At 42.6% G+C, this 26573-nt stretch overlaps 1 protein-coding gene across 2 annotated transcripts in view; it reads right to left on the bottom strand.

The window, feature by feature from the left end:
• Window positions 1-967: 967 nt before the first annotated feature.
• BEAN1 (brain expressed associated with NEDD4 1) overlaps window positions 968-26573 on the bottom strand; it is a 45498-nt gene continuing 19892 nt past the window's right edge. The window contains exons 3-6 of one of the 2 annotated variants that reach the window (XM_060695067.2): window positions 19363-19505; window positions 14237-14446; window positions 12548-12689; window positions 968-4170 (exon numbers count right to left, since the gene is read on the bottom strand). In XM_060695067.2, the coding sequence (XP_060551050.1) occupies window positions 3822-4170; window positions 12548-12689; window positions 14237-14375 (630 nt within the window). In that variant the 5' untranslated portion in view covers window positions 14376-14446; window positions 19363-19505 and the 3' untranslated portion in view covers window positions 968-3821. The remainder of the gene's footprint in view (window positions 4171-12547; window positions 12690-14236; window positions 14447-19362; window positions 19506-26573) is intronic. The other variant, XM_034425372.3, reaches the window with a different exon arrangement.

A 26573-nucleotide genomic window follows, 5' to 3' on the forward strand; every position in this document is an offset into this window, starting at 1 on the left:
GCTGAATTTTTCCCTGACCTGCTGGCACCTTGATAAGGTGTGGAAAGGTTTTCAAAAAAATCAAAACATTACAGATAAACAATTACTTCAAATTAATGAGATTGAAACATCCTGCAGATTCAGTTTCCCCGAAGTATGTCTTTGGGTCAGGAGGCTGTTTATAATCTTAGATCAGGGGTGTCAAACTCGATTTCACTGAGGGCTGCGTCAGGGTTGTGTTTGATCTGGAGGGCCGGGATGGGCATGGCCAGCTCGACATCACTGTGTCGGAGGCGCCTGTGGTGGCCTGAGCGCTTGGCCAACGAAAATGGGCTCCCGAGCTCCATTTTCGGCTGTGACGGCCTCCTGCAACCCTCTGCTGATGAAAATGGAGTTGGGACAGTGGTGGGTTACTACCGGTTCGGTCCGGTTCTTGCAAACTGGTAGTAATGGCGGTGGGAGGCTCCGCCCACTTGCCACAACATCGTCACCTAGCCCTGAGTTGGGAATGCTGTCTGCAGCCCTCGCGAGCTCTGTTTTCACTGGCAGAAGCACTGCGGGCTAGTTCGTCAATGTTTCCAGAGTGGCGCTACGGGCCAGATCTAAACACCCCGAAGGCCAAATCTAGCCCTGGGCCTTGAGTTTGATACCCCTGTCTTAGATCATGTAACTTGGATACAAACCAAGGTTTGCATTTTGGAATATTTTGGACCACCTATTCATATCTAATAAATATAGAGCAAGCTTTTGAATCACGCAAGTATTTTAAGATTTGGCGAAAGAATTATCCCAGGTAAATTTAAATTGTTAGAATATTTCTAACTCCAAAAAGGCTGGCTTAATGCATGTTGTAAAAGCTTTCCATGTATTTTTTTTATTGCTCTTCTCTTTGGAATCATTATACAAATATCCATCGTTTAATTAGCAGCAGGGAGAAATACAATTCTCTTTCTATTATGCTACGTAAAGCAATCATCACAGATGGGTCTTTTTGTTTTCGCATTTAATTGTTAATGGAATCCCATGCTTTACAATACTTAGTCTTCTATATCCAGAGGCAAATGCCACCTTTTTTGCTGCTACATTTCTAAAGATTGCTAAAAGACAAACAAACAGAGCAAAACAAGCCATATTCTATTCTCGCTACAATGTACAGATAGTCCTCAACTTATAACCATTCATTTACCGACTGTTCAAAGTTACAAGGAAACTTATGACCGGTCCTCACTCTTACAAATGGTGCATCGATCACATCATCAAAATTCAATTGCTTGGCAACTGGCATGTATTTATGATGGCTGTCACGTTCCAGGATCATATGATTGCCATGTGCGACCTTTCCAGCCAGCTTCTGACAAGCAAAGTCGACAGGGGCAAACCGGATTTGCTTTTAATGGCCTTGTGATTTGCTTAATAACTGCCGTGATTTGCTTAGCCACTCATTGGGAAATAAAGTCATAAAATCAGGCACGACTCATTTCCAACCATCTTGCTTAGCAACATGAATTCTGCTCTCAATTGTGGTCGTAAGTCGAGGTTTATCTGCAGAGGAAGAATGGGACATCCATGGATAATGAAGCACCATGGTTGTTTCTCAACTTGGCAACATTAAGACTTCTGGTATGGTTCTGGGGAAGAGATGCAATTGTTGGGAAAGGTCCAAATCAAAATCTTAAGGAAAAGTTTTATTATTCAGAACCAAGCAAGGATATTTGATCCTGGATGGATCAAAGATTTGTGATTTGTGCTCGATAAGAAGCTGTTGTAGACTTTCTACAAGTTAAATACAACACAGGTTGTCCTTGATTTACAAAAGTTTGTTTAGTGACTGTTCAAAGTTACAACGGCACTGAAAAAAGTAGTTTATGACCATTTTTCCACACTTACGACCACTTCAGCATTTCCCATGCTCATGTGATCAAAATTCAGCTGGTCACAAGGGGGAAATCATAGAGATGTTAGGCATGGGCGTTCTAGCTAGAAGTGAATGTCCTTTGTCAGAGGCCCACTTCCTTTTGAGATTACACTTCCAAAAATAAATGAGGAAGGACCAAAATGAAAGTTCACTTGATCTCAAGTTCATGGTCATTCCCCCTCCCCCCATGTGCCACATTTCTCCCTTGTATCAAATTAAAATGCACCCATGGAAATACAAATTTTGGACAGAAAGTTTGGAGATTTCTGGAGCTACGGCCAAGGGTGGGCTGCTGGGCGTTTGCAGGGGTTCGGGAGAACCTCCAGCTAAGATTCTGTGCAGTTCGGAGAACCCCCAAATCCCACTCCTGGATGGCCCCGCTCATCCCTCCCTGCCCCTCCCAGGAGTCCCCATGCTGCTTGTTTTGGATGCAAGTAAGTGCAGGTTACATGTGGAGGCTCAGGGAGGGCGAAAAACCGGCCTACTGGAAGTTCGAGAAGGCTGGAAACGGGCCCGTTTCCTCCAAAGCTTGGAGAAGCGGTTTTCACCCTCCCGGAGGCTCAAGGAAAGCCTCCGGAACCCGGGGAGGGCAACCCCCCCTGCCGTGATGCAAGAGGTCAACTAGGCCACACCCACCATGGCCACGCCCACCCAGCAACCGGGCAGAGAACCCCTTGCTAAAATTTTTGAAGCCCACCCCTGTCTACGGCCAGCATTTTCCAAGGCAAGTGGACTTTGCTGGACAGCCCTGCCTTAAGGAACTGAATTTAGTCTGAGTGGGAGAGATCAAAGGAACAACAGCTGTGAGAAAGTGGAGAACCTCCACTTTTTCCAAAGAGCAAGAATATGATTTTGTAAAAAAAAGATACAATACTTCAGGTTAAAATTCTCTAACGATGTTAGATGTTTTGTAGGACAGAAACAACAGCCGCAGTACAACAAGAATATAGCAGCAAGCCATCAAGAACCTAAGCAGAGATTTAAAATCCTTAAGAGTCTCAGCAAAATAATTCTTTTGCTCCCCGCTTGCAAAAACCATGGAAGGAGACCAGTAAACTACTTTCTAGAATTCAGAGCTACAGCTCAGAAAAAAAATCAGATTCCCGTAAACAAATGAATGATCTGAGATGCTTCAAGAAATCTGTAGTCAATTATTAGTTGGGAGAATCATATTTTGGTACAAACATTGAATCATCGTCATTATGAACATACTCCGTAGACCTCAGAGCAACATGGATGGCGTTCTCCCTATTTTATTAGCTTCCCAACTCTCCTGCGAGGTAGGTCGTGTTGATAGGCAGACCGGTTGGCTTCAGGATGGCTATTTTCCCAGACCACACTGAGGTGCAAACATAGCCAGCCCATATTTTAGCCTAGTGCGGTTTTGTAAAACCCAACCCACATTTTCCTTACAAAGAATCCCTTCCTCTTGTTATGTATCTCTACCGGCTTATAAGCAGTGCTTAAAATATTGGTTGTACTTTTTAAGAAATATGCCTTTTATTTATTAATCGAATTTATCGAGTTGCCCATCTCACCAAAGTTGATTTCGGGCAACTTTTCCTCCCGAACCAGGGAAGATCCAACAAGAACTGACAGTTCCATACGCCCCTGGGTGAGCAGGAGACATTTTAAAAATGGAGATGTCCACCTTCCTTAGCATTGCTTTTGGTGTTTTACCATTTTCAAAATGGGAGAGGAAACAGTGCAAAAGACATCGATAAGCCAGCTTTCCAGAGACGTTCTACCACTAAAGAAAGAAAAGAAAACCCGTGTCTCCAAAAAGCAGCCCAGCCTAGCCCTGTTCAAAGTAGAAAAAGAGAAAAAGTTTTGATGCGCGTCCACCGATGGGTGAGCGATCAGCTCATCTTTCCACACGTCTTCGCCTCGAAGGCTTCGTTTCTGATGTGCCCGCGGCGTAATTCGTTTAAGCTACTCTGTCAAAAAGTGTCCGATGATAATCTGCTGAACCTTTCAGCAGGGCGAGTGAGGCTTGTGGGAGAGGAACGTTCTGTTCACGCATAACAGCCTCGTACGGAGGAGCGGTTTCGGTTGGGAAGGATGACGACAAGGCCGTGGAAGGTTGATGCAGGTCCTGTATCCTAACCAAGCCCTCAGAATCCCGTCCCATTGTTGTACTGGTAGATCCCCTTTCTTCCAAGGGATTGTTTATAGACACATCATTATGCTGACAAGGGTCTATCAGAGAATAAGGTGGAGGATCTTCTGTTGGAAGGTAGATTTGCGCTGCTCCGGGCCCAACACACTCATCGTACCTGAAAGAAAATAACAGCCACTGTGTAGTTCCTGCATAATTTCAGGCCAATCCATCCATTCAAAACAATAACATACAGATCTCCATTCGGAAGGGAAGTCAGAGATAATAGAATTGAATGTAGCAGATGAAGCACAAAGTTAAATATGTTTTACTCTTTCCTGAACTGGATCAGAGGTGGTGTTCAGCAGGTTCTAACCAATTCTGGAGAACCGGTAGCGGAAATTTTGAGTAGTTCGGAGAACCGGTAGCGGAAATTTTGAATAGTTTGGAGAACCGGTAAATACCACCTCTGACGGGCCCCACCTGTCTATTCTCTGCCTCCCCAGTTCCAGCTGATTGGGAGGAAATGGGGATTTTGTAGTATCCTTCCCCTGGAGTGGGGAGGGAATGGAGATTTTACAGTATCCTTCCCCTGCCACGCCCACCAAGCCACGCCCACAGAACCGGTAGTAAAAAATTTTTTTGAATCCCACCACTGAACTGGATGATTCTTTTTCAAGGAACAAGAAGTTTTAAAAGGAAATTGCCATGCTTACCGTAAAGGACAGAGGGCTGCTAATTAAATCCAAACCCCCATCGACCATTAATTATATTAACTGAAATAATAAATAAATAGATTGAGCACTGACGCGATGTGACCTATTTTGGTAATAAAACATTCGGAAGAAAACAAGCAAGCTCAGAGAGCACCAAGGACCCTTCATTTCAACCCAGAGTTACAAATATTCTCCTTTATCCGTAATAAATAAATAGCATTGCTGTTTTGTGATTGTGAGTCTTCTTAGCTATTTTTTTTTGTTTTTAACTCTGTTTTTATTCCATTTACAATAGTTTTTCCTTCTTTATTTAGATAATTTATAAATGTTTTAATATTCTATTCTTCTATTTTTATTTCATTTTAATTATTTAATTGTGAGCCATCCAGAGGAAATGGATGATCTATATGTTTATTAAATAAATACACAGATAAACAAACAAGCCTGAGTCATTACACAGAGCAGCCAAATAGAGTCTGCCTGCCTATTTTTTTTTAAAAAAAACCTCTGTATCTGCTCTTTCTAAAATACTAACTCTAAAATAGATCTGACATGTTTCCAGTGAATTTGGGTCCCCAGGAAACCCATTAAGAGAGGGATATTTATGGATATTACTTTTGATGTACCCTTTCAAGAAAAATAGACTAGAGTGGTTCCATCTGAATGCTTTGGCAGGATCCTGATTAAGGGAAGCAGGAAGAGAAAGAAAGCAAAATAATCCCAAATGAAATCTGTAGACTCGTATGAGAACCGATTAGGGATACATTTAGAGAGATAATCACATTTAATCGCAAATGAGATTTCTGTAGCTCGTACATCAAAGCAATTAAATTATTAACATCCCGAAGGCATCTTTCATAAATTAATGTCCTAATTAGAATTGTATATAAATAGTTTTTCTGCCCTTCAAAATTTAAAATGAAGAACAGCCACCCACCAAAAGAAATGGGACTTGGCTTTGCTTCATTGGTCAGCAGTGCGAGTTAATCGATTCTCAGAAGATTTGGTCCCAGGTGTTGATGTTGTGTTCAGCTGTAATGGTTGCCTCGTTTGACTCCTATGATCTTTTCCCAAACTGGTGCCCTCCAGTTTGGGAATCCCAGAATCCCAGAATTCCTGAAAGCCCCTTTCACCTGATACAAACTTTATTGGACATGTGTTGTGGTCCACCAGCAGCCTGCGGAGCTAGCAGCAGAGTCGGACAGTGAGGAGGCTGGGGAGACCCATGGGCCAGTCCTGGAGTCTGGGGAAGGCCCAGACAAGGGCTCTGCATCCGAGGCAGAGATGGGGCCAGGGCCATCTGGGAGTGATGTGCGGATTCCGGAGCCTCCAGAGTCGGACAGCAGAGAGGCAGAGGAACAGTAGGAGCCTGTTTCTAGTGCACACATGCCCAGAGCTGCCAGAATGCAAGAGCAGCTAAAACAAAAGGGATGATTCGGGAATAAGGCCAGGAGATGATTGGCCCCTCCCATAAGGCTTAAAAGAGCAACAAAGGCTCTTGGGCTCTTTGTAGGAAAGCAACATTGCTAAATCTGTTTGCAGTCGGCGTCTCTTGTTTCTGAACTTTGTGGGGCTTTGCCAAGAAAGGCCTTTGGCAGGGTTCCAAAGAAGATAAAAGTTTGTGATAAGCCGAAGGACTTTTTCTGAAGGACTTGTTTTGGAATTAATTTGGACTAAGCTGGGAATGAACGTAATTCCCAGATGTTATAATAAAATAGGTTTGTTTAAGACTAATTGTGTCTGGTAATGCCTAATTGAGCCTAGATCACAACAACATGTATGGCTCAGGGCAAGACCCCTGGTTGGTATTTGATTGATGGTTGATTATGGTTTGATAGACAAACCATCATTTAAAAATCTACATACGCTTTCCATCTCCCCATTACATACAGTTTCTTTTCAAGTACTGGTCATAGTTCAGTGGAGCGAAAAAACCCAACAACCTTGCAATGGCATCAAAAATCTCAGATGCAACAGAAGTCTGTCTTAAAAAAAATCATTCTCTTAGAACTCCCATTACACCTGGCTGGCTGAGGGATTCTGGGAGTTGAAGTCCACACATCTTAAAATGGCCAATGTTGAAAAACATGGCTTTATATTTGTTAAATGTGCCTAACAAGTGGAATTTTTGTATTTTATGATGGTTGGCCACCTTTTAACTCTCTGGAAAGGAGCAAAACAGTAGAATAACATTGAGTTTGTCCTCAGTGATTCTTTATACCGATTCTCGACTGTATTCTATAAAATTTATGTTTTTCACACTCCTTAACCTGGGGCTATGACAGAGCAAAACAAATGAGAACATTTGCTATCCTTACATGGTTACCCAGAGGAAAAAAACAACAATCTGGCATCTATCATAGGGAGCCTCCTTCAGACTTCTGCAAGCCGTAAAGGGGTCATAATGTAACTCATTCAGTCATATGGTTTTGTAACCCATGACCTTGGAGCAGGGGTGAAATGCTCCCAGTTCGGACTGGATTGCCCGATCCGGTAGCGATGGCTGCAGGTGGTTCGGACAACTGGTAACAAAAATCCCTGTGCCCCCCCCCCACCCCATGCCCAGCTGAGCCGCACGATCATCAGAGGCTTTTTTTTTTTTTACTTTTAAAAGCATTTTTTCTACAACCTCTTCCGACGAAAAAATGCTTTTAAAAGTAAAAAAAAAATCTCTGATGATCGCACGGCTCAGCTGGGATCCTCAGAGGCTTTTCAAAGCATTAGAAAAAATGCTTTGAAAAGTTAAAAAAAAAAAAAAGTTGGCCAAGCCCACCCAGTCACATTAACCCCCACACACACCAAGCTACGCTCACAGAACCGGTAGTAACAAATTTTACATTTCACCCCTGCCTTGGAGTAAGTCTCTTGGATCTCAGTGGGATTTACTTCTGCATTGACATCAGCTCAGCCTGTAGGAATTAGGATCAGAGGTGGTTTGGACCGGTGAACCAGTAGCTCCGACAATCAGCTAGCCCCGCCCACCTGCTCACGCCCTATCCTGTCCTTTATTTCCTGCTTTCTAGCTCATCTCAATCACGTGGCACAGCTGATTTCCCCCCCCCCCTCGGTGTTCTATTTACCGTTGCTGACTTGGAAGGTGAGCTTCTAAATGCTCCATGCTCCTATCCACTCAAGTGCTTTAAGAACGCACACACACAAAGTGTGTGTGCACATGAAGCACGCACTCACTGAACCAGTTGGCAGCGTCCTACCACTGATTAGGATAAAGGTAAAGGTACAGGTTTCCCCTGTCCAGTTATATCTGACTCTAACGGGAGATGGTCATCTCTGTTTCTTAGCTAAGGGAGCCAGCATTGTTCCAAAAATATTTCTGTAGTCATGTGGCCAGCATGGTTATACACCAAAGGCACACAGAATACCGTTACCTTCCCACCAAAGTGGTACTTCTTTATCTACTCTCATTTTCATGCTTTGGAACTGCTAGTTGGATAGGAGCTGGGGCAAGTAATGGGAGCTCACTCCATTGCCTGTTCCAATATCCATTAGCGTTCCAATATCTCAGGGGTTGCCACAAAGAAGAGGAAGTCGAGCTATTCTCCAAAGCCCCTGAAGGCACGCGCAAGAAGCAACGGATGGAAACTAATCAAGGAGAGAAGCAACTTAGAACTAAGGAGAAATTTCCTGACAGTTAGAACAATTAATCAGTGGAACCACTTGCCTCCAGAAGTTATGAATGCTCCAACACTGGAAGTTTTAAAGAAGAGATTGGACAACCACGTGCCTGAAATGGTATAGGACTTCCTGCCTAAGAAGGGGGTTGGACTAGAAGACCTCCAAGGCCCCTTCCAACCTTGTTATTCTGTTCTACATGGCGCCCAGGTCTCAAACCCAAGCTGTCAGCTTTTCAACTGACAAGCTCAGCGTCTTTAATCACTGAACCATTGTGTCCCCTACAGCATGTAAGATATCAAAGTAAATGCAGGGGGATTTGAAGAGAACCGGTTGATTCAATTTCCCACCACAGATAGCAGGTTTTATCTCAAAGATCTCCAAGACTTGATAAGGTCACACTTGGAATACTGCATTCAGTTTTGGTTGCCACGGTGTAAAAAATGGCTGCAGGAACTGGCTATGTCAAGTTTACTGAAAAGAAGGACTAGGGGAGACATGATAGCAGTGTTCCGATATCTCAGGGGCTGCCACAAAGAAGAGGGGGTCAAGCTATTCTCCAAAGCACCTGTGGGTAGGACAAGAAGCAATGGGTGGAAACTAATCAAGGAGAGAAGCAACTTAGAAATAAGGAGAAATTTCCTGACAGTTAGAACAATTAATCAGTGGAACAACTTGCCTCCAGAAGTTGTGAATGCTCCAACACTGGAAGTTTTTAAGAAGATGTTGGATAACCATTTGTCTGAAGTGGTGTAGGGTTTCCTGCCTAACCAGGGGGTTGGACTAGAAGACCTCCAAGGTCCCTTCCAACTCTGTTATTCTATTCTATTCTATTCTATTCTATTCTATTCTATTCTATTCTATTCTATTCTATTCTATTCTATTCTATTCTATTCTATTCTATTCTATTCTATTTACCGCTGGTTTGAAGAAGTCCAGGCTGAAGCGCTAGAGAACTGCAATATATCAAAGTATTCAATACATCGGCATTGGATCTGTTACAGAGGAGGGAAAACACTGCAATGAAAGGGAGGTGCTAAACTTTCAGTAACACAACACGGAATGCTTAGCAACTGGAAAAGGTGAGTGCAAAGCCAAGGACTCATCACTGCCCTACAATGAACGGGGGAAGGAAAGAAGGAGGAGGTCTGGGAGAAGAGGGTGAGAGAGGCTGAAACCTGGAAGATTACTGGAGCTGGCAGTTGGCAACCTTGCCTGGAGGACAAAAAATGACAGCTGGTGGAAACAAAAGCTGTACTTTCTAGATACTCTTATCAGTTAAGCAGATGGGCAGCTTCCCACTTAGGCTGCAGGAAGAGAATGGAAAGGTTGTAAAAAGCCCTGATTTATTGGGCCTCTTGCCAGGAGTTGAATTTGCTTCCTGTAATTAAGTCAGTGGGAGAAAATCTGTATGTTTTCACCCCTTGAGAACGGAGTGTAGTAAGACTCTGCAAATGACTGGAATGAAGTCCTGCTTAAATGAAAATTACTTGAGAAGAGACAAGGCCTTCACCTCTACACCAGGGAATATGAAGAGAAAGGAAGATTGACCAAGCTCCTTCTGGCAGCCTTCAAGCTGCAGGCAGGGCTGGATCTAATGAAGCCAAGTCTTAAGAATCCAAGAAGAGAAGATAGATAGATAGATAGATAGATAGATAGATAGATAGATAGAGATAGATAGATAGATAGATAGATAGATAGATAGATAGATAGATAGATAGATAGATAGATAGATAGATATAGATAGATAGATAGAGATAGATAGAGATAGATAGATAGATAGATAGATATAGATAGATATAGATAGATAGATATAGATAGATAGATAGATAGATAGATAGATAGATAGATGATAGATAGATAGATAGATAGATAGATAGATAAATAGATAGATAGATAGATAGATAGATAGATAGATAGATAGATAGATAGATAGATAGACAGACAGACAGACACATACATACATACATACATACATACATACATATATACATACAGATGATACATGGATGGATAGATATAGACAGACAGACAATCTCACCCAACATCTCAGCTCCATTCCCAATGTTGTGCTTTTGCACAATCAAATCCTACTTGTGGAAACTTGTTGCAATCACTTAGGGAGTTGTTCTTATGCTTGTGCTGCAAAAGATCCCTCTTTTATAAATGAGAAACCAAATATCCATCCATTTCTTGTTTTGGAAACAGGGTTTGCAAATTGTTTTTCTCTGCTGTGATAAGTTAAGTCTTACACTCTCCATCTCTGACCAGCTGATGGTCTTTTGTGTCTTAGAAGCTCAGAAATGTGGAAGGATCACAAAAAGTCATCAAAGTAGTAGATGAAGTATGCGGTGTTTATTTATTTGATTAGTATAGTCATCTATATCAGTGGTCCATGGACTACTGGTGGTCCATGAGAAAATTTTGGTGGTCCACAGATAAATTATTTGCATTTTTTATATTGCATTAAATGTTATTTATCTTTTTTAAAAATTCATATTAGTGGTCCACGGGATTTAAAATTATGAATTTAGTGGTCCCTGAGGTCCGAAAGGTTGGTGATCCCTGATCTATATCATGGTAGTAGCTCTTGGCAACTTACAATATGTGTCTACACTTTTTATTCATCATTTTAGTATGTATGTGTTACATCTGGAAATTGATAGGAAATCAAGCTGCTGGTTCTTGGACACTTCTTATAATTTTTGGTGAAACTGTTCAGAGAAGGCACACAACAATAGCAGCAAAAAGAGTTCAGAGATCAAAAGGCGCTTGAGATATATTGGCCAATGGTTTTAGCATACGGCTGTTCCTATGTCATTCTTTGAATCAAGAAGCTTCAGTTGATTGTTTGCAATGATGCCTGATAATTCCATTTTACAGTTTCAGTCAAATATCTAATAACTGCTTTTGTACAGTTTACAAGTATGGATTAGGTTTGATCTTTCTTTTCAAGCAGCATAGTTGTGTGAATCTATGGTTTGGCTAATGGATAATTCAGTGTACTGTGGGAACCCAGAAGATGGCTTAATTAAATAACCAAGTTAAGATGGGATTTGCAAATGGAGTTAATAGCCATTGTCAAACTCTGAGTAATTGTTAAAACAAATGTTACGACATGAATTTAAGAGTCAGAGTTAGAGTTAAATTGATCATCAGCAATGAATAGGAACTTAGCTGTTCGAAAGCATGCAAATGTAAGTGGATTAAACAGATACCGCTTTAATGGGAAGGTAAGACTGTTTCATGTGCCTCGGCGTATATCCATGCTGGCCATATGACCACGCAACTGTCTTCAGACAATGCTAGCTCCCTCAACAAAGAAACAGAGATGAACCCCCCCCCCCAGAACTGTGATGGTGAACCTATGGCACTGGTGCCAGAGATGGCACGCAGAGCCCTCTCTGTCGGCATGTGTGCCATTGTCAGCTGCTTTTCTGGTTTCCAGTGTGCACGGCCAGCTGATTTTCGTGGGTGCTGGAAAACGGCCTGAAAACAGCCCAAAACCAGGCCCAAAAAAACAGCTTAAAAACGGCCTGAAAATGGCCTGAAAAACGGCTAAAAATCAGGCATGCACATGCCGTCCAGCTGGTCTTCGGGGTTCTAGTGCTCCGCCGCATGCATATGCACAGTGGTGGGTTCCTCCTGGTTCAGTCCGGTTCGGCTGAGCCAGTAGAGGTGACGATATGATGTCACCGAACTGGTTCTCTCCCCCGCCCTCCCACCCCCCCACGTTATTCCTACCTTTTATTTGGTCCCACCCCCAATCTATTGCTGCCTCCTGAGTCCCAGCTGATGACTAGAGGGAAAAAAAACTGTTTAAACTCTTGCTGCGGGGCTTCAAAGGGCCGCCCTACAGCTGATCAGTGTTAAAAGAAAACAAATGAGTCGGGTCGTAAGTGCGAGGACTGGTCGTAAGTACGAGGACCTTCCAGAAATGACTCTGACCAACTAGCCACGCCCACCTAGTCACATGACCTCCAAGCCACACCCACAAAATAAGCCACGCCCACAGAACCGGTAGTAAAAATAATTAGAACCCACCCCTGCATATGCATGCACATACACATATGTTCTGGTTTGGGCACTTGGTGCCAAAAAGGTTTGCCATCACTGCCCTAGAGTCTGATTGTGACTAGGCAGGGGAAAGCTTGACGTTTTTAAAACTGTTTTTGAAATAATAATTAAAACAATTAAAAAGAAATTTACCGTGGTGGTGAGTCTGGGTGTATGATGTTGGCCTGGGAAAGTGCCTCCATGTAAGAGCTATAGTAAAATGTTGGTGGGAATTCTTCAGCGCAGCTGGATCTTAGCTCTCCGACGGAGCCACCGTAGGAAAAACAGTCTGGAGCTAGGGAAAAGAAAAATAATATTGGCACAGTTCCAAAAGGTGGATTAAACAAGGGTCGTTCAGACAAAGAACCTTGGAAATTCTAAATGACAAATAGTTAGGACGTAGCCAGGAATTGTTCTGCCCCAGCTATGGACCCCAAAGAACGCAGCACACACAAAGTCTGTACAAACCTTAGTTTACTAAATTAAATCAGTCTTTTTCAAACAAAGGCTGTTAATTAACTTTCTTAACAGCCTACAAGAATCCAAAGAATAAATAATCGTAATCTTACTATGGTTGGCAGAAAGCCCAGAAGCAATTTGCAGGAAACTGATAAGAGAACTAAGATCAGGACGTGAAGGAGAGTGAACAAAGTTGTTCCCTGCAAATTGCTTCAGTCGTCCTCCTTCCTTAAATAGGCTAAGGGAGTGGCCAATTAGCCCCAAGCCTTACTCTCAAGGAGACCTCCTCCTGAGGAGCCACTCCTGCCTTTTAACAGCTCTGCGCGCTCGTGCATTGAGAAGAGGCTCCTCCTCTTCTTCCTCTTCACTTATAGGAGCTTCTGGAGGTTCTGAAGGCCCTGGCTGAATCCCCGCCTCTGGCACCACATCTTCTCCAGCATCCTCATTGTCTGACTCGAGTGCCAGCTGCACAGGTGCAACACCACACCAGCCTCCTCGCTGTCAGAATCAGCTACCAGCTGCACAGGCCAATGACGGGCCACAACAGGAATGCAACTGTTAGGATGAAGTTGATGATGCCCTAAAAACTTTTCTTTTCTATCAAGCAGGGCTGGTGTGAAAACCCCTCCCCTTTTTAGTTTTTAGCTTTTTAAATTGTCAAAGGGGTTTTAGTTTCAATGTTTTAAATTTTTGGGCCACAGTTATTTAATTCTTTTAATAATTTTAAATTTTGTATTGATATGTGTTTTAGTCTGGCTGTGCACCGCCCTGAATCCACTTGGAGAAGGGCGGGATATAAATTGAATAAAATAAATAAATAAAATAAAGTGAGGGCTACGGAAAGGAAGGTCGGAAATATTTACATCTCTAATACAAGATGTATTAGATAGTCGACTATCAACTATGTACGAGATAATCCTTGACTTACAACTACAATTGACCCCCCCTCCCCCAAATTTTCATTGTTAAGCAAGACAGTTGTTCAGGGAGTTTTGTCCCATTTTATGATCTTCCTTGCCACGTTGGTTGTTAAGTCAGTCAGTCACTGCAGCTGTTAAGTTGGTAACATGGTCGTTAAGGGAATCTGTCTTGCCCATTGACTTTGCTTGTCAGAAGGTCACAAACCCAAGCTCATGGCAACCGTCACAAATACGAGTCCGTTGCCAAGCATCCGGATTTGGATCATGTGACCATGGAGATGCTGCAACGGTCATTAAGGGTGAAAACCGGTCATAAGTCACTTTTTTCAGCACCATTGTAACTTTAAACAATCACTAAACAAATTGGCGGCAAGTCAAGGACTACCTTTATCCAATTCCTAATTTTGAGGGTACCGTTAGAAAGAAAGAAAAAAAGAGAAGAAAATATAGAAGACGCTCTTACTGTAGCTGGCATCGCTCCACAGCTGGAGATGTCGAAAGCACTGATTTTTTCGCAGGCTGCCAATCAGGATGGCCACGCAGGATAGAAAGAGGACCACTCCAATGACTACCCCAGCCACAAGCACTGACGAATCCAGCATAATAGTGCCTCGGCTGGTTTCTGTGTAATGAGTAATCTCGCTGATGAAGTTGCTACGGTTCAGCTGGATTTCTATGTAGCAATGAGACAGAAACGGACCCGGTTGAAGAGATCTTACAAAACAGCCCGTCTCACCCTTAACACCACAAAAACTAAAGAAGTTATAATTGACTTCAGGAGGAAGAGAGATGCATATCTACCACTGTACATAAATGGTGAGGAGGTGGAGAGGGTGGGTAGTTTTAAATTTCTGGGCACTTATATCTCGGAGGACCTCTCATGGACTATGAATGCTAACATGCTTGTGAAGAAGGCACAGAAGAGGCTGCACTTCCTGAGAATGCTCAGGAAGATAAATCTATCTCAGCATCTACTTCTGTCCTACTATCGCAGCACCATTGAGACTGTCCTGACATACGGCATTCTTGCATGGTATGGGAGTAGCTCTGTAGTGGACAAAAAAGCTCTACAGAGAACCATTAAAACTGCCCAGAATATCATCGGACTCCAGCTACCAGCCCTGGACGACATCTTCGAATCTCGCTGTTTGAGAAAGTTGCATAACATTCTCAGAGACTCTTCCCATCCTGCTTACAATCTTTTTGGACTGTTGCCTTCTGGCAGAAGATACAGAACAATTAAAACTCGAACCACATGTTTTCTGAATCATTTTTATCCCAGAGCTATAATTGCACTCAACAATGAACTAAAGGGCCACCATCAGTGAGCTGTTGGACAGTATTACTTGGTCTGTTGTGTGAATGTTTGGGTGGTTTAGGGGTGGAGAATTGTGGTGGGTGGGAGTGTGTTTGGGTATTATTATGTGTGTTGGACCTGGTCTTTGGGTGTTAAGTGAATTTCGTTGTGTAGGTATACTGTGTATACACGTGCAATGACAATAACATTATTTATTATTTATTTATTTATTAAATGTATATTGCCAGATAAATCTTTGGGGTTTATAGGTGAATTGTAGGAGATGAGCAGGCTCAGCCTGAGGGAGGCGTCAAATGTGTCATCAGTCTCGAGTACCTTCATGCCCACAAGAGATCTTAAATCCAGCCCACCTTGAATTCCTTTGACTCTTTACCGCCAATTTTAGTAATTCGGATTCTTGTAAAGAGCTTTAGCATGCAATAAACCTGTATATTCATTTGAACTGCGCAGACCCTTGATTTCCTGTGCTTGACATGAATGGACAACACGCCATCAGCTTCAATCAACACAACCATCAGGACTACAGTATTGCTGGATTGTTGCAACTCTCTCCATCCTTGATCACGGGGTTATATTGGTGGGAATTGGCAGGAGTTAAAGTCCAATAACATCTGGACTTTATGATGAAATCCCTGGTTCCCATCAGGACTTGGGTTGAGTTCTCTTTAGTTTTTTTTTTAGTTGCCTAATTGTTAAGCATGAACTTCCCACTCATCTGCAGGAAGAGGATTCAGCTACTTCCTTGATTTAGGCTAAGAGACAATTGACAGGTTCGCGCATCACATTAACCCAAATACTTCAGTTTATACATCACAATGGCTGGCTTTGGGCATCAGCAATTTTGCAAGCCACAATGGTGGATTCACACATTATGCTAAATTTCAGCCCACGACAATATGCCATATTTTTCAGAGTATAAGACGCACCTTTTTCTCCCAAAAAAGAGGGTGAAAATCTGGATGCTTCTTCTGCTCTGAATGTAGCCCCGCCCAGCTTCTCAAACGGAGGTTTCAGAGGCTGAAAAAAGCACCAGAAATGAAGCTTCAGAAAAAAAGCCTCCAAATAGAGCTTCAGAAAAAAAGCCTCCAAACAGAGCTTCAGAAAAAAAGCCTAGACCATTTCAGACAAAACAATTGTCCAATTTCTTCTTAAAATCCTCTAGTATTGGGCCAAGAATAACCAAGATTGGTTTGGTACATTCAGGCATATTAAATGGGCTAACAGAGGCCAAATCTGCTAGGATTTGCGAACGCTTCTCCTTCAACGCAAAATGCTGGCCTGCCTGTTCTTTTTCCCAACAGCTGACATTGCCTTTTATTTTTATTTTTTTGCTGCAGCTACCTGATAACAGCCTCCGCCGTTGTGCGCTGACAATCTTATTAAAGAATCCGAAGGAATCAGATTGGATCACTACTGACCTGCACACTCAGAATGTCAGAAGCGAAGAGTTATGTGCCAGGAAAAAAGAGGGTGAGAAATAAATTGTTTCAGATATTTGTGCCTTTAGGGCACGGCGTGGATGTCACAGCCACTTGTAAATGTGCCGTTTCAAATTAGCAGGTAAACACATACAGCCTTCCTATTCTTCACACCACCAACCTGTTTGATCAACATGATAAAATCCCACTGGAGTGAATGAAATTGCTTGGGTGGGAAGCAAGCATTGACATGCATGTCACCGGCTATCGCGTTAACTGGGACGAAGGCTTCAGGATTCTCAGCCGTCCCAGGAAGCGGATTGTGTACTCGACTTACGACCACAATCTAGCCCCAAAATTTCAACTGGTAAGCAAGACGGTTGTTAAGTGAGTTTCGCTCCATTTTACAACCTTTCTTATTGCTGTTGTTCAGCGAATCTGGCTTCCCCGTTGACTTTGCTTGTCAGAAGGCATTCACAAAACCCCGGGACACTGCATCCATCATAAGCACATGCCAGTTGCCACGTGTCTTGAGTTTTGATCACATGACCATAGGGATGCTGCAACGGTTGTGAGTGTGAAAACCGGTTGTAAGCAGTGCTAAAATCTGAACTGGTTTACTACCATTTTTTAGATGCAGAGAAGGCCTTTGACAACCTGAATTGGGGCTTTATGTTTAAGGTGCTGGAAGAAATGGACTTTGGAGTGAATTTTACCCCAGGAATTAAAGTGACTTACACGTCAAAGGATGCAAAAATGGTTATAAATGGTGATTTAATTAACTCGTGTGAAATTCAAAAGGGCACAAGACAAGGATGCCTTTTGTCCCCTCTGCTGTTTATTTCGGTTTTGGAAGTTTTGAATAGAGGTATCAGACAAGATGACAAAATAAGGGGTATAAATATTAAGAAAGAAGTTTATAAATGGAGGGCCTTCGCTAATGATCTGGGTATATTTCTACAGGATCCAAAAAATAATATAGAATGTTTGATGAGGATGTCCTAGTAAGAATAGTGGCCTGGATCCAAATTTTATGGTCAGATTGAGTTTGCAGACCAGATTGGCTTGGTTGAATCAAGGCTGATTAGCTGTGCAGAGATTGGTTGGTGCATTTGCACCAATCTCTAATCCACAAACTGGTTCAGAAATCACAATAGCTATACTCACACCAGCCGTGAAAATAAACACAGCACTTTATACCATGTTATAGATTAACCTTTCAGCTAAACACAACCACTGCATGGATTCTTCACATTGTGCTAAATTCTGCACCTTGGTCATCTGAACAAACGACAAGTGTGTGAGTTCGTACATGTGAAGCCATGCTGCCACGACAACCACAGCACATCTTTGTACAGAGTGTGAATTCAGTCAAAGTTGATTTTTTTCCCCATCATTGTCTTGGAAGTGGATACTATTTGTGAGGCTGAAACATTATCCCAGCTCACGGTGGCTGCTGTTTTTCCCTTTAACATCTTTAATTCGTTCTAAAAATAAATGAGCCCAATATAAGCCGGCCAAATTTTTTAACAACCTGCTCTACTTCTTTCAAATATATATATAAAAATACATACAGCTGGCTCTTATTACAGGTGATGTTACCAAGCCAACCCTAATCGGGCAAGAAATACATTTGTTTGATTCATCAGCTTTAAATAAAACCATGCCTCTTTCTTACTGGTAGACTGGCCAAGCAACCTGCATGGCAAGGCAGGAACTGGTCTTAGGGGGGGAGGGAATGGGAAGCATTTATTAATCGATTATAACCTTTGAAAAGATTATTCTACTTTATTGTGTTGTGGCCCGCCAGCGAATCTGGCAGCAGATTCGGAGAGTGAGGAGGTTGAGGAGGAACATGGGCCAGTCCTGGAGTCTGGGGAAGACTCTGATGAGGGCTCTGCGTCGGAGGCAGAGAGGGGGCCAGGGCCGTATGCCAGCTATCAGCTGCCTTCAGAGTCAGACATCAGTGAGGCAGATGAACAGCTGGAGCCTGTTCCCAGGGTGCATATGTGCAGAGTTGCCAGATGAAGGGAACAGCTAAAGAACAAGGGTCAACTTGGGAGTAAGGCCACAGGTGGACGATGAATGGCCCCTCCTAGAGGGAATAAAAGAGGAACGAAAGGGAAGTGGAGTTTGCAGGAGTTCAGTATTGCATTCTTGCAATAATCTTGTATTGTTGTATCTTTTTATTCTTGATGAATGTATTTTATCCTCCTTATGTACACTGAGAGCATGTACACCTAAGACAAATTCCTCGTGTGTCCAATCACACTTGGCCAAGAAAGAATTCTATTCTATTCTATTGTGGCTAAAGCTACATTTTTGAAAATCTACTTTGGGCTAGATTTTAAAGAAAACAGTATAGCATAAGAGAAGAAGAAAGTTATATTTGAAAAAAAATGCTGCACCGAGAGTGCATTAGAGAGAGAGACAAAAATAGGTTTTCGACTCAAGCTGTCTCTTAGCACCACACTAGTAAAATGGAATGTTTGGCAGGCAGAAGGAAATGGGCAAATAAAGAGTCTAGTGCAGGGGTCTGCAACCTTAAACACTCAAAGAGCCATTTGGACCCGTTTCCCACAGAAAAGAAAACACCGGGAGCCAGAAAACCTGGGTGGGTGTGGCCAACTCGACGTCACTCACTTTCACCAGTCACATGACCCCCCCCTAGCCACGCCTACCCAGCTGGTCATTAGGGCAGAGAACCTGTTGTTAAAAAACAACGGGAACCACAAAACCCTTTTGACATCTCTCTCTCTCTCTCTCTCCCTCCCCCTCCCTCTCTCTCCCCCTCTCTCTGTATCTCTCTGTCTCTGCCCCGGCCACTTCTCCATCCCCTGCCGTCGCCCTTACCTTCTCAGGCCAGGTGAGGAGTGACTGGGAGGGGAGGGCGAGGGGTGGGGCCAGCCAGTGGTGGGATCATCCAACAGGGAGCCACAGCAGAGGGCCCAAAGAACCACATGCGGCTCCGGAGCCGCAAGTTGCAGACACCTGGTCTAGTGGTTAGGGAAGAGATAAGAAACTTATTTCAAACATTGAAAGCATTTAGTTGGCATATTCGCAACATGGCTATTATAGGAGCTTTAATTGTCTCACGGAAGGCCAGTTTGGTGTAGTAGTTAAGGCACCGAGCTAGAAACTGAGAGACTGCGAGTTCTAGTCCCACCTTAGGTACAAAGACAGTTGGGCCAGTCACTTTCTCTCAGCCCTAGGAAGGAAGCAATGTCAAACTGCTATGAAAGTTCTATCAAGAAAACTTCGGGGACTAGTCCACGCAATTGCCAGGAGTCAATAAGTTGAAGGCATGCACTTGCGCACAACACACAACCAAAGACACACATACACACCTGTTCAAAAAGAAATGCCTATGGTAAGTACAGCCAGACACATTCAACATCTAAGTTCATAAAGACAAACTATCTCCTTGCCAGCGAGACTTTTCGGACAATCAAAGGCAATGGGACAAAATAAACATGATGCTGGAGTCTTTCAATGTTTTATTTAATTTTGAAATTGAAAGTATCTTTAAAAAAGAACAGTCAGGTGGGGAAGGCAGCGTGCCGGGTGCTTAGGGGCTCCATGTTACTTAATCGTTGGCCAAGATACTGAATGGGTTTGGAGAGAAAGTAAAATTGCAACAATAAAGAAATTTGGCATTGGAAGGCAGCCAGAGTCATTGATTGAGATGGACAGGTATATAAATGAAATGAAATAATAAACAAATCAGGCAAGCAAGCAAACAAGCCAGTTAACTGCTTGGAGAGTTATGCATATTATAACTGAATGATAAAGAATTAAAGTAAACCTTACTGCAGGCTATCTCAAGTGCCATCCTTGGATGAACTGGCAGGGCATCAGTTAAATAAACAAGCACAAGCAAATTATCACACGGTGGCCCAGCTTTACAGACATGCTTATAATACTTCCTGGACCCAATGCAACCTGACAGTTCTAATGACCCCCAACTCCCTCTGCTGCTGGTGCCAGGATCCTTCTGAGGTCTGCCTTCACATTTCCTTCATATCAATCTGTTCCTGGTTGAAATACAATTTTCATCCTCAGCTTTTCAATCAACTGCTTAATGAAAAGATAAGCGTGGTCAAGGTGCAGATGGCCAGCAGAAATGGAAGGGAAAAAAAAAAAGGTTCTACTCTCATTAGCAGCGGTTCAAAGGAGACTATTCCAGGAAATACTGCTGTTAGGGTTCTTCTTGAAATAACCAGGGAGAGGAGGGATAATTTCTTCCAGAGAAAAACAGACATTTTATGCCAAATTATAGGATAGAACATTTAGAATTCTTCGAAAATCAGATTTGTCACAGTATAATTTCCCAAATTTGGAGATACAACGCCAGCACAAGAAAATGAGGCATGATATGGCCTGTAAATTAAGATAATTAAATTTTCTTAAATGAGCTCCTATGCCACCAGCCTCTTTATAAATAAGAAAATTGCAGAGAATCTATGCTAGAACTTTCTTCTCAAGTTGGCTTCTTCCAGATGTGCTGGGACTCAGTTCCTAGAAGCTACATGTGGAAGTCTTCATTTCATTCATTCATGAATGAAGACCTTAGAATAGTTAAAGACTGTGAAGTGAAATAGGTAATAGTGATAGGTAAATCTCCCCATAATTACAAATATGAGGGATAAAGAGATGTGTGTGAAAGAGAGATAGATATTAACAGAGGGGAAAAAATGGAGATCACAAGAAAATGGAGGCTCCTAGTTAATTTCATGAATTGGTGCACTAAACTTTTCTGGCAATATCACTGAAGTGGTTTAGCATGACCTTCCTCTGGGATTTTTTTTTTTTAATTTCTCCCTTTATCTTACAGATCTGGTAATCTCCCATCCAAATAGATACTAAGCTGAGTTTGTGAGCACAGCCAAAGTTGGCCTGCTGAAATGTTGAATGGTTCAACTTGCAGGTTTTTTTTTTTTTTTAAATTTGATTTATATGCCGCCCTTCTCCGGAGACTCAGGGCGGCTTACAATGCGCTAAGCAATAGCCTTCATACTTTTGTATATTTATACAAAGTCAGCTTATTGCCCCCACAATCTGGGTCCTCATTTCACCTACCTTAGAAAGGATGGAAGGCTGAGTCAACCTTGAGCCTGGCGAGATTCGAACCTGCAGTAATTGCAGGCAGCTGGTCTTAATAACAGGGTGCTTTAGACCACTGTACTACCAAGGTTATAGTTTCAACAGTGCTTTTTCAGGAGACAACTGGGCTTTTCTTGCTTTTTCTTTGAAGATGTTTTGCTTCTTATCAAAGAAGAAGCTGCTTCAGCTTTTCTGAGTGGATGGTGGGGAATGGAAGGATTTATAGTCCTTGCAGGCAGCTGGTCTTTTGCATCCTTTTAGAGAGTCGTTGAGACACTTGGAGGTTTATCTGTGTCCTCAGGGTCACTTGAGTAGTGCAAGTGTTCCTTTAGTCAACAATTTTTCTCTGGAAATCTGTTCATATTCCCACACCATTCGAAGGGTGCATGGCTAAAAGTCTATGGAGATTCTCAGTCATCCAGATGCTTCAACCTCCAAGTGCCTCAACTACAGCTGGTCATTTGCATTCTCTTTAGAGAGTCATTAAGGCCACTTGGAGGTTTATCTGTGTCCTCAGGGTCACCTGAGTAGTGCAAATAGGTGTGGAGCCTTCTTGCAAATGACCAGCTGTCTCCAAAGAGTATAAATCCTTCCATTCCCCACCATCCAGTCAGAGCTGAAGAAGCTTCCTGGATGAGAAGCGAAACGTCTTCAAAACAACAACAACAAGAAAAGTCCAGTTGCCTCCTGAAAAAGCACCTTTGGGACAACCATGACCTGGATTTAATTTTTTTTTTAATTTTTAATTTGATTTATATGCCGCCCTTCTCCGGAGACTCAGGGCGGCTTACAATGCGTTAAGCAATAGCCTTCATACTTTTGTATATTTATACAAAGTCATTTTATTGCCCCCACAAACTGGGTCCTCATTTCACCTACCTTAGAAAGGATGGAAGGCTGAGTCAACCTTGAGCCTGGCGAGATTCGATCTTACTTTAATTGCAGACAGCTGGTGTTAAATTACAGAGCTCTGTCTGTTGAGCTATCCAGGCTCCCTAGACCTGGATGACTGAGAATCTCCATAGATTTGCAGGTTATAGGTAAATGTACTGTCCGAGGTGCTGAACTGACTTAATTCCGTACCTACTGCATTTAACCAACTTATTTCACTCTTCCTTCTGGCTGCCATATCCAAAACGTACCATAACTCTCATCTGATGTTATCACAGTCAAAACATTGGCTTTGTCATTGATTGGATGTTGATGGCTTCCTCTATTTTTAACGTTATTACACATGTTGTATGCCTACTCTATAGATTTAAAATCCCACTAATAAATTGCCCATTTGTTCAAAGCCTTTCAGCTAGTTTTCTGCTTCCATATACATTAAGGCTCATAGACTAAGCTTAACTTGGCTTTTCCTCTCCCCAAATGGAGACCACCAGCAGGAAGAGACCACCCATTGAGATCAACATGAATAATGGTTACTGAATTAGTCCATTTTCTGAGTCTGCACAGGACACTGAACCAAATGGTACTCAAAGGAACAGCTATTATATTTCATCTTGACTGGTAGCTGAACTAGAAGGCTCAGAGCCTGAAATTCAAGGGCGCAAATGCAAGAAAAGCTATAAACTTTATAACTCAAGCCATCCTATCTACCTACCTACATGCTCCAAATCCAGATTATGTCTCTTCCTCTTACTGCCAGCTCCAAAGATTGGCAGTTTGGAAATTTATTTATTTTGAGATAGCATCGAAGTCTGACACTTACTTTTATGTAATACTGGATGAGGAACTGCTTGACACCCAGGTGCCTTTATTGAAATGAGCCAGGGGCTTTGTTTCTGACTTCACCCACTATAATTCTTCCAAATATATTGAAACCTTTTAAGTCAAACAGGCACACATACAGGGAACCACATCAGTAAAGCTAACCAGGGACAGCATGATTAACACAGCTCTAACACTGAATAAATCCTGCTTTTACCAGCATTTTACCCTTAGAATAACATTTAGCCACGGTGGCGCAGTGGTTAGAATGCAGTACTGCAGGCTACTTCTGCTGCCTGCCGGGTGCCTGCAATTTGGCAGTTCAGGCCCAAGGTTGACTCAGCCTTCCATCCTTCCGAGGTGGGTAAAATGAGGACCCAGATTATTGGGGGCCATAGGCTGACTCTGAAAACCGCTTAGAGAGAGCTGTAAAAACACTATGAAGCGGTATATAAGTCTAAGTGCTATTGCTATAAGCCCTTACAACCCAAACTGGCTGTACTGAGAACATTATTTCTAGAGTCTTGAAAATGATGTCAGGGAGCACCGCGTATATCCCTTGCAGTTCTCTCTTACTACCTGATAGGATGCCTGCCCACCACACTTTTAAAAAGTATTAAAAATCCCCCCATAATTAGGAAGCTGACATTCTGCAGAGCACAATGCCCTTGTACGTCACTGTTTCTTACTTCTAGTAATGAAAATATAGGTAGTCCTTGACTTAATGACCACAATGGAGTCCAAAATTTCCACCGCTGAGCAAGTTAAATGTGTTTTGTCCCATTTTGCGCTCTTCCTTGCCACCGTTGTTAAGTGAGTCACTGCAGTTGTTAAAAGTTAGTAACATGGTTGTTAAGTGAATCGGGCTCCCCCCTATTGACTTTGCTTGTCAGAAGGTCGCAAAAGAGGATCCCATGACCCCGGGACACTACAACAGTCATAAATACATGCCAGTTGCCAAGCATCCAAATTTTGATCAAGGGACCATGGCAGTGGTGAAATTCAAGGTTTTTTTTACTACTGGTTCTGTGGGCGTGGCTTGGTGGGCATGGTATGGCTTGGTGGGCGTGGCAGGGGAAGGATATTGCAACATCTCCATTCCCTCCCCACTCCAGGGGAAGGATATTGCAAAATCTTGCTGGTTCTCTGAACTACTCAAAATTTCTGCTACCGGTTCTCCAGAACCTGTCAGAACCTGCTGGATTTCACCCCTGGACCATGGGGATGTGACAATGGTTATGTGAAAACGAAGTCAGAAGTGACTTTGAACAGTCACTAAATGAATGGTTATAAGTCAAGGAATACCTGTTAGCATCTTTAGAAAATTTAAATAACCGGTGATTTCAGCCAGCTTTGTTTGCAAGCAGGTCCATTGTCCAAGGTTTATTTTTATTTTTTTTTACAACACGTAAATTGATCCAGTGTATTTAAAAGCATTCTGAAGGATAACACGGGATGACCTGAGCCTGTGCAATAACCATGCTGTGAATGTAGAAATCTCCTTTACCAGAGTGCCTATTGACCTGCTGTCAGACTTTCTGAAAAGACATGGACTCCTGCCTTATCAGGTCTGGCATTATCCGAGTATAAAATGTTCTGTCTTAAAAGGAATGGGTTCAGGATAAAAGGTTGAGAAGCCTCTTTTATAGCGCAGGCAATTGAAATTGGTTTAAGCCTTGAAAATGCCAATTGCACTACAGAAGATGAAGATAAGATTGGCAGCCTAAATCACGTTCGGGCTAAGGTTCAGCATCCGACACTAGTCAATCACACCAGACTTAGGATTTCATTAGATGAAGTCAAAGCACGGTAGACTTTCCTGGTTGGTGGTCTTTATTAGCCAGAGGTCTTCAAACTTGGCAGCTTTAAGACTTGTGGACTTCAACTCCCAGAATTCTTGTGGAATTCTGAGAGTTGAAGGACTCCCAGAATTCCACTTGTGGACTTCAACTCCCAGAATTCTCCAGCCAGCCAGTTGAAGTCCACAAGTCTTAAAGCTGCCAAGTTAGAAGACCTCTGTTATTAGCTGATCTTCTGAAACAAATCGCTTTTAGATAGTGGAGTTTCTGTTTAGGGTCACTGCCGTAACCCAACACTTTCTTTGCAAGACCATTTGAAACCGCATGAGACTTCCAAGTAGACCAAGGCCCTCAAGATCATCAACAAGGAAGATACATTGCTGAGAAGGAGTGTGCAAGGAGCAAAGATGATTGTGCACCCATATTGGAAACACACAGCAAACAAGCTTGGCAACTTCTGAAAAAACAGGCCTTTCCACCCAAATAATCCATCCTTATCACACAATAGGTAAAGGTTTGCCCGAACATGCGTGCTAGTCATTCCCGGCTCTAGGGGGCGGTGCTCATCTCCGTTTCAAAGCCAAAGAACCAATGCTGTCCAAAGATGTCTCTGTGGTCATGTGGCCGGCATGACTAAATGCCAAAGGCGCACGGAACGCTGTTACCTTCCCACCAAAGGTGGTCCCTATTTTTCTACTTGCATTTTTTACTTGCTTTAGAACTGCTAGGTTGGCAGAAGCTGGGACAAGGAACGGGAGCTCACCCCATTACGCGGCACTAGGGATTCAAACCTCTGAACTGCTGACCTTTCGATCGACAAGCTCAGCGTCTTAGCCACTGAGCCACCACATCCCAATTTCCCCAAAAACAGGCATTTTCACCCAAATAATCCATCCTTATCACACAATAGCCTTTAGTAAATATGGACCAGGAAAAGCACTCGCAGATCCTGAAATGTTTTCCTAGAATTGTATTTCTCTTTGCTATTGTGCATTATAGTTTCTGAGAGTCTGCTTAGCATTGCAATGGTTGAATACTTTTGTCTTTTCCTTCCTCTCTCTTTATAAGTTAACATTTATAAATGCATGTTATCTGGCCTGGAGCTGCTTCTCATTATTGAATGTTTGGCTGGAAGTCACTTCTCATTATGCAGTGCTTCTAGCAGGGATGACAAAATCCCTTGGCAACCACACTATTTGGATAAAGCTCTGCTTGTAAACTCTGCGCTATCACATTATTTATACATACTTGTGTGCGTGCATGTGTAATGCTGAGTATTTTTCCAAATTCTCCACTTAAGAAAAAGAAATCAGAAGATCCGAGTAGAGGATGAGAAATGCCTCGCTCGGTAATTACCAGACATGGAAAGGATCCTGGAATTGTAGAGTCAGCAATGAGAAATGACTGCCGAGATAGATAGATAGAAGAGATAGATAGATAGATAGATAG

The sequence above is a fragment of the Pantherophis guttatus genome, chromosome 11 (genome assembly GCF_059756535.1).
Source record: "Pantherophis guttatus breed Tessera chromosome 11, ASM5975653v1, whole genome shotgun sequence".
In the NCBI taxonomy this organism is placed as follows: Eukaryota; Metazoa; Chordata; class Lepidosauria; order Squamata; family Colubridae; genus Pantherophis; species Pantherophis guttatus.